The sequence below is a fragment of the Dermacentor albipictus genome, chromosome 4 (assembly GCF_038994185.2).
Source record: "Dermacentor albipictus isolate Rhodes 1998 colony chromosome 4, USDA_Dalb.pri_finalv2, whole genome shotgun sequence".
NCBI classification, from domain to species: domain Eukaryota; kingdom Metazoa; phylum Arthropoda; class Arachnida; order Ixodida; family Ixodidae; genus Dermacentor; species Dermacentor albipictus.
In genome coordinates this window covers 112,552,635-112,560,589 of record NC_091824.1, presented here as the reverse complement: position 1 = coordinate 112,560,589, position 7,955 = coordinate 112,552,635, and the positions used below count along the sequence as shown (strand labels likewise).

At 44.8% G+C, this 7,955-nt stretch overlaps 1 protein-coding gene across 1 annotated transcript in view; it reads right to left on the bottom strand.

Moving 5' to 3' along the window:
• Nucleotides 1-1,781: 1,781 nt before the first annotated feature.
• The window catches only part of LOC139059265 (uncharacterized), a 37,401-nt gene continuing 31,227 nt past the window's right edge, over nt 1,782-7,955 (bottom strand). The window contains exons 8-10 of the mRNA XM_070537453.1: nt 6,872-7,106; nt 6,492-6,702; nt 1,782-2,592 (exon numbers count right to left, since the gene is read on the bottom strand). Of these exons, the coding sequence (XP_070393554.1) occupies nt 2,470-2,592; nt 6,492-6,702; nt 6,872-7,106 (569 nt within the window). The 3' untranslated portion in view covers nt 1,782-2,469. The remainder of the gene's footprint in view (nt 2,593-6,491; nt 6,703-6,871; nt 7,107-7,955) is intronic.

Genomic DNA, 7,955 nt, shown 5'->3' with positions numbered 1-7,955 from the left:
TGACAAGAGACATGAAAACAGAGTTCTCAAAAGCTACTGATACGAAGGAACATACTCTAACAAGTCCGTGTTGCACACAACAATTTGAAGGTCAATCCAGGAATAAAATGTCCAAGGGTACAAACCGAATTGCCGAAATCGGCAAACAAAGAAAGCATTCGCGTCCTCAAAAACCAACATCCAATACACAGGTCTGACTAATATTGCAGCATGGGCGACGACACACGATTGTTCCTAATTCCCACAAAGAATGTCGACCAACGCCGAAGAGGCTCTTCCTCTCCAAGAACCGCAAGTTTCTTTTTAAACATTTAATGACACGCACACGTAGCCGCAATTCCAAGCGGTACGTGGCCCTCTGTGGCCGTTCTTTCAAAGCTGCAGAACCACGCTTTTTCCCCAACTAAATATGTCCCAACATATAAGAGTCACTACCATGGTGGATGTATCTGTGGATATATATGAAAAGCTTATATGAAACTACCAGCGAATTGGCTGATACGACCCCCGTATGATGACCAAGTGCGCACATAATAACTACACCTCAATTAATTATCTTAACTTGCTCCATAAAAAATATACGTATAATATTGACCCGCAGGCATCGCCAAAGCATACCAATCTGGTAATGGAATGGTGAATTGTATTCAACGAATTTACTTTGTAATCTCTGATATAGCCACTATGAGTGTGCGCATGCCCGGTCATGAGGAGTCCTCGAGAATGTGCATGACCCAGTACGATTCCTACATAAAACCGGAACATTTCACGTCGTCTCACAGATATCCCTGAAGCACTCAGATTTGAGCAAGCTCAAGACAGGAGCAATTGGAGAGCCCTGGGAAAGGCCTTCGTCATGCGGTGGACATAACTATAGGATCATCATACTTCTTTAGGGAGAGTATGTCTTACATCTTTAAAATTTACTAAGTAATTATAGTGATGGGGCCCCTGATTATAGTCGCCACACTATAGTGACCGTGGAAAGCAGCAGTCAATACTTGTGTAATAGCGCCCCTTCCCGTTCGTGATTCGCAGCGTCATCGGAAAAGACTGAGTTTGCGACTGCGAGGTCCCGGTTCTGTAGCTGAGTGTACGTTAGTAGTACTTAATTCCTTGCAATATTACTTTTTTGCTCCTGTTTTAATTTTTACTGTTCCACGTATTTTTTTTATTTTTTACAGTATTACTGTTTGCACATATAAGAGTGGAGGGGGTTAGGTTAGGTTAGGTTCGGTTAGGTGATGGGTCCCATTCTTGTAGCCACCACACTACTATGACGCGCCCCTTCATTTTGCGACTGCACTGTCTTGACAAGTCCCCTCACCGTTGTGACTACCTAACATTTAAAACTGTTTCCAGTCGCCATGGCCTCTACAGGAAACATTCCCCTGTGACATTTACAAAAAGTGGATTTCGATATTTAATCGCATTGCACAGGGTTCTTAATATACGGTATGATCACTTTGCTGGCTGTCCGGCGTTTTTGGAGGTTCCGCAAAACGTTACCAGTTGAACGAACGTGTTCGTGCAAATTGAGTAGTGGTGCGTGTGGGTCGCGAGACGATGGTATGACACCACAGGCACGATATCTACGTCGGTCGTTCGACGTGAGCTTACGACATGGCGATTGTTGGGTTATATGTAGGTGGCGGACACGTGTAAGTTAATGCAATGAATGAATAGAATTTATTGATAGGAAAGACAGAGAGGTCAACCTGGGCTAGTGCGCTCTAGATGTAAGTGAAAGAAACACAAATTGTGGCATGATGAACAACTACGTTTTGTACAACCATACGTACCATGGCTATGTCGTGTGGAGTACGTTAAAATGACGACATTCTTACACCAGCGAATAAGTGTTAAAACATGATCAACTTGGGTGGTCGTGACGTTGGCAGAACGTCGCACAATTTCTACGTAGCGTTAACTACTAATCGCTGGGTAATATGTGCCGGTCCCGGAGATAGTTCAGTCTAACACGGCGCCTCAAAGCGCGAGCTGTCACGAGGAAAGAAAATGAAAGAGTGACGCATGACGCACTCGACGAACGTTTCAGAGAGCCAGCCACCGATGGAACAAGAGAAGTGAACTGAAAGTTTGTTAGTTTCTCGAATATAAGTTGGGATGTTCAGTGCAATGCCCACCATATTCGAGTAATCCACCTGAATGAGTAGATTTGTGCTATATTATGCCACATGCGATTGCTAGCGTTTAAAAAAAAGATCTCCGCTCGTATAAGTGATTCGTAATGTTATTCGTATTCAACGTATAAAATATTTGGCAAGAAGATGGGAGGCAGTAGCAGCCGCCGCCGTGGCCCACGTTCTGTCGGGTCCGGGAGGGCTGGCCTAGAAAGGTTCGCTTGAAAAAGGCAGAAGACTGTGCATGACAAACGATACGGCAGAAACTCTCGCGAAGGGAAACTTCGTCACTGAGCGCCACGTATTTGGCGTAGCAATCGGCGTGCTACGGCAGTTCGCAGGCCGGCTCCTTCCTCTGGCAGCCGAACGCGTCCGCAAAACTCTGCAGCTTGCCCAGGGCGCCCGATTCACAGTTGGCCTCCACACCGGCCGTCGGCTCGTAGCAGTTCTGCACAAGCGCCGAAAGTTGGGCTAATTTTTACGGCGAAGCTATAAGTGCAAACTTAAACACTTGGAAACGTCATATCCAAGTTATATTGGCGTTGCTCAGAAGGGAAAAATTATCTACGAAGTTTACAATCAGAGGTAACGAATTGATCTTAGGGGTGACATGCAGGTAAATGCTGAAGCGTATATGAATCAGTTACGGTGGAATGGAAATCGCTAAACCACCATTTTGTGCCTGTTCGGAGGCGTCATGGGAAACGCGTACAAAGTTTCCCTGCAGCCCTAAACGAACCAAAGGCGGTAGCAATTCTACATTGTAGTCATGTGCACCATGCTATGTTTTCCATGTTAGGGGGAGGTCACTGATGTGTTTAGAGCATTTTCAGTGCGTAGGTTACATGAAAAACTACCGATATAGCTCCCTGTTCCTTAATACGTGTTAAATTAAATTGTTTTTCCGAGCTTGAAAGAAGCCCGCGAATACATGAAAAGTGCCTGCTGCAGCCAGTCGCGCGGCAATTTTGCGTGCATTTGCGGGTTTCTTTCACGTTCGGAAAAACTTTTATGTATAGCACGTTTTGAGCAACAGAAAGCTGTATCGGGAGTTTTCATGTCACTCTACAATTTTTTCATGACACTTTTCAGCTAATTATAGTATTTGATAAGTTCATTAATTGAGACTAATTATCTAATTAGGTGGTATAAAATATAGTTTGAATATCTCCTAGCGACGGCAAAAACATTACCGTTGTTCTGTCCACCTACGTGGCATTTGCATATATTTAAACTCTGGTTAAAATTAGCTGGGGCTGCTTTCGCATTACAACTAAAACATAAATAACGCTTAAAAGTGCCGCAATACTCAGAATTGTATTGCATCGTAAGAGAAAGCTACGATAAACTTCAATCTTGGGGAAAGAAATACACTCTGAAAACACCAAGATTTGTCCACAGATAAGCTCCAGAAACGCAGAAATGTTTAGTTATGGGTTATGTGGAGGCAAAATTCGAAGCTTGATTGCGGCTTTGCAATAAATTACGTATGCACGTGCTCCGGAACGTTGTGTGTGTTTTTACAAGAGCTGCAAAATAACTAGAGGCGCCAAATCCCGGCCACGGCGGCCGCATTTAGGTTGGGGCGAGGTGCGAAAACACCCGTGTATTTAGATTTAGATGCATGTTAAAGAAACCCAGGTAGTCAAAATTTCCGGAGTCCCCCACTACGGCGTGCCTCACAATCAGATCGTGGTTTTGGTGCGTGAAACCCCATGATTTTAACTATGAATGACACCGAAATCACACTTAGCAAAATCGCGGATTTACACTACGGCAAATCAGTGAGCAAATGAGAACTTAAATGGATGTGGTTCAAATGCAGCCATTCTAAAAAATGCCTTTAGCAAGTGTTCGAAGGCCTTATATGGATATATACGCTGCTTACAAGTGTCCCGGGTGAATATATATGCTACAGCACGTTTATACTTGGTGAATGACTTAATTTGGAACAGAGGGTGCAGCAGTTCACGTGGAGGACATGATATAATGACTTTTTGTTTACGGCACGGTTATTTCATGGAGCGCAGGTTTCAGTTGAACCAGGAAATTCTCACCACGGTTTTATTTTTTATTTTTTTCCAGTTCCTCTGTAAGGGACCGAAGCACATAAAAGCAGTCTCGCTGTTAAAACTTTTTCAAGGACAGGCAATGTTTTTTTTTAATTGACTACTTGGACTTAAATCTCACCTGTAGTGTACATAAAGTTGAAACGTCGTGGAAAAGGTTGTGCGATATTTTTTTCCACTACCTAAATTCCCTCAAAAGAGATGCTCGAACGGTCAGCTAACCTTTGTGTAACTCATGATGTCATTCAGACTAAACGTAAAATTAAACGGCTTCCTAAGCAAAAAATGGCTGCAACTTCACATTTCATCGAACTGAAACAGAACCTACAAGAAGATATAGCGAATATTTCCAACGCTTAGGAACGTTTGAAATAATTACTGAACTTGTGTTCTTAACCTATTTTCCCTGGTTATATAGAGCTTTGGTTGTTCTAGGTTCCGGGCATCCACAGTGAACTGAACTAGGCGCTTTGTTTATATTTGCTTAATATTAGTGACACTTTATATGAATATTGTTTAGGTGAAGTTAAAGCTGTGCTGTCTGATTACGGCCTTAGTAGTACATTATGCATGCAAGCGATCTGGAGCCTTATAACGCTGTTCTGCGATTGATAGTGAATGCAGCCTCGCTGTCCTAAAAGAACAATAGAGAACACATCAATGTAATTTAGCTAAAATTAGGGGAACACTAAGGCAAATGCGTTTGAGAAGTGAAATGCTTGTGGGTCAAATGCCGTCCCTGTAAAATAATTAGACTTATCAAGTGCCCAAAAGCATTATATGCAGGCAAGGTTCCAATCTGGTGAGTAATATGTGGGCACCGTCTTAAAGCATGTGGGTTATTTCAGGCAACTGAAGTTCCTAGTCCACCTGTTCGAAACAAGCAGCTTCCCTGCAAGTAAAGCTGTGATTTTGTAAGGTGGCGAAAGGCTACGATTTTTTTTTTTCGAACAGAATTTTATTTGTTTTTGTCACCTGTGACAGACAGCTCTTTTCAATCTTTTTAAGATGTGTTTCTGAAAGAGGCAAACGTTGCTTGCGTGACACATTGCAGCGTCCAGGTAACTAATTGTGCATACTAACTGACTTTTTTTTTAATTTGCCACATTGATGCACGTGGTACCTATGTGAAACTACAGTCACTCACTAACAATGCCTTGTTTGCTAAGCAGACATCATGAGTATAGTCATTCTTAACGTCTCTCCTGGAAATACGCGGGGGTTTCGTCTTACAGTTTTCCCAAGGCTTGCATCAATTAGCTTAGAAAGATTCAAACTGTAACGCCAACTATTTTTATCAGCTTTCAGAGTGTATATTCCGGAAATACTGCCCGCCGTGGTGGCGTACTGGCTTTGGCGTTGCGCTGTTAAGCGTTAGGACGTGGGATCAAATCCCGGCAATGGAGGTCGCATTTCGGTGGCAGCAAAATGCGGAAACACCCATGTGCATTGGGTGCACGTTAAAGAAGCCCCGGCGGTAAAAGCCGTTCCGGAGTCCCCCAGTAGGGCATGCCGCGCAATCATATAGTGGTTCTGGCACGTAAAACACTAGAACTGTTCTTTCTTTTTATTTCGTAAATATTGCTAGTATTAAGATTTCTGCAAATCAGAGATAACCTCTCTACTGCTTGGCTCCAATGTTGCAGTATAAGCATAGGCCATAAAGTGAGAAATTAAAAAAGCTACTTAGTAAGTTTTCTAATTAACCTTCTGGAAATTGCGATTTGTCAAGCAAGAAACGCCCACCTCTTCAGGTAAGCCACCTCAACAGGCCCGAGTGTGCCACATGTTCGGGGCGACTGCTTCGAATTTGTTTGAACTGAAAGGACAATAGGCCGAAAATTCCGGCCGAACCCATCCCGTGCTGAATGCCGACGTTAATGCAATTAGCATTGAAGAAGTATAGCGACACTACTTCTCGTCCTTTTGGCTAAGTGAACACCTTATGGCTGCCTCAGAGATGCGTCATGCATGACGCCTATACCCTGCACTGCTCCTGTCTCGCACTTTGCGTTGAACAACTCGCGCCGTCTAGCGCCGACACCGCGAAGTCCATGGGTGCCACATGTGTGAATATATGTATACTCAGACGAGCAATTGTATTAATATGTACGGCGTGGGCTCGATTCGAACCTGCACCGAATACCTGCACAAGCTGCACCGGTTAGATACACAGACACATTAAAGTACGTAAAGTATCCTTAGAATGCTAATGGCATTGAAACACTCGGTATAGCTCTGTCCTTTCAACATCTTCTTATGTGAAATCGAGCTTCACCTTGATGCAGGCAGCAATAAATAACTGCCTGGCCGGAGTCATGTTCTGATGCATGGGTAACAAAGACGGGGCGCTTGTGTTCGAATCCACGCTGTTGCGGAATACTTTTTGGGTGCAGTGGTGTGCAAGTAGTGTCTCGAACACTTTCTGTGCCTTCGAATCAGCTGGCGCGAGACACTCGGGCTTGGGTTGCACACTGTGCAGCCGGAACCTGCGAAGCACACACGACGGGAGTCTTGAATTATTTTACGTTCGTCATCAGCTCCTCGTTATCGATATCCTTCGCTCTCCACTGTCTGGTACCTCCAGACACGGAGTTCTCAAGCTAGTGTTGGGGTGCACTGGGACCACCGTGTGAAGTAAGAACGATTGGAGCATACCTCTGGACAAAAGCTCTGCCAACCATCTGACCAAATCCGCCAAGATTGATCGCAGGAAGGTCGCCATCTCGGTAGAAGTAGAAAACAGCCCCAGCCGGCACGATCACCAGCCCGTCTCCGGATATCACTACGTCGACGTCCGACGGGTCGAAATGCACGTGAGAGATGTTGAGTCGCTGTTTCCTTGTCTTCACCACTTGCAGCCAGTCTGCTAGGAATTGATGGTGGATAACACCTGCAGATACAACGTAAAGGAAAAAAAAATTATGGGGTTTTACGTGCCAAAACCACTTTCTGATTATGAGGCACGCCGTAGTGGAGGGCTCCGGAAATTTCGACCACCTGGGGTTCTTTAACGTGCACCTGAATCTAAGTACACGGGTGTTTTCGCATTCCGCCCCCATAGGAATGCGGCCGCCGTGGCCGGGATTCGATCCCGCGACCTCGTGCTCAGTAGCCCAACACCATAGCCACTGAGCAACCACGGGGGTCAACGTAAAGGAAGTCATTCGTATAAATAGCGCGCGTTGAGGACAGGCGTAAAAGATACGCTTACGGAAGTGGTGATCTGGTCATGAATGCGATAATAACTTTTAAGGTGGTTGTCTTTTCGCAAGATAGGACTTCTTGTCGTGCATGTTCTTGGGTTTGCTAAACATCGTCTTTGCGTGCAAGAAGAGGCATACGAAAAAAAGGACACACATAAGGTAGTTGGTAGTTAGTGGTGTGTATTTACTGTCATGATCGACCTCTCAAGTGTGGGAAACGTTCCAGCGTGATTTTCCTAGTCTAGCCAATTTCTCTCATCCGCAAAAGTGCTGTTATAATCGGCCTGGACATTGACCGCTTGTTGAGCGTGCTTTCCATGTCCAGATACTTGCCCTCGTCCCCGAAAAGGCGTCACCCCTCTAGACGTGAGCAAACGCAAAGGGGAGGACCCCAAGAAGACACGAAAGGGAAGAGGTCACCGACTTCACAACCGGACAAAGACAATGACATTTCCACAAGTTTCAAAACGAGATATCCACTACCACAAAACCGTGAGGGGTTATTTAAGGCCGTCCTGGCCAGAACCGCTCCAGAC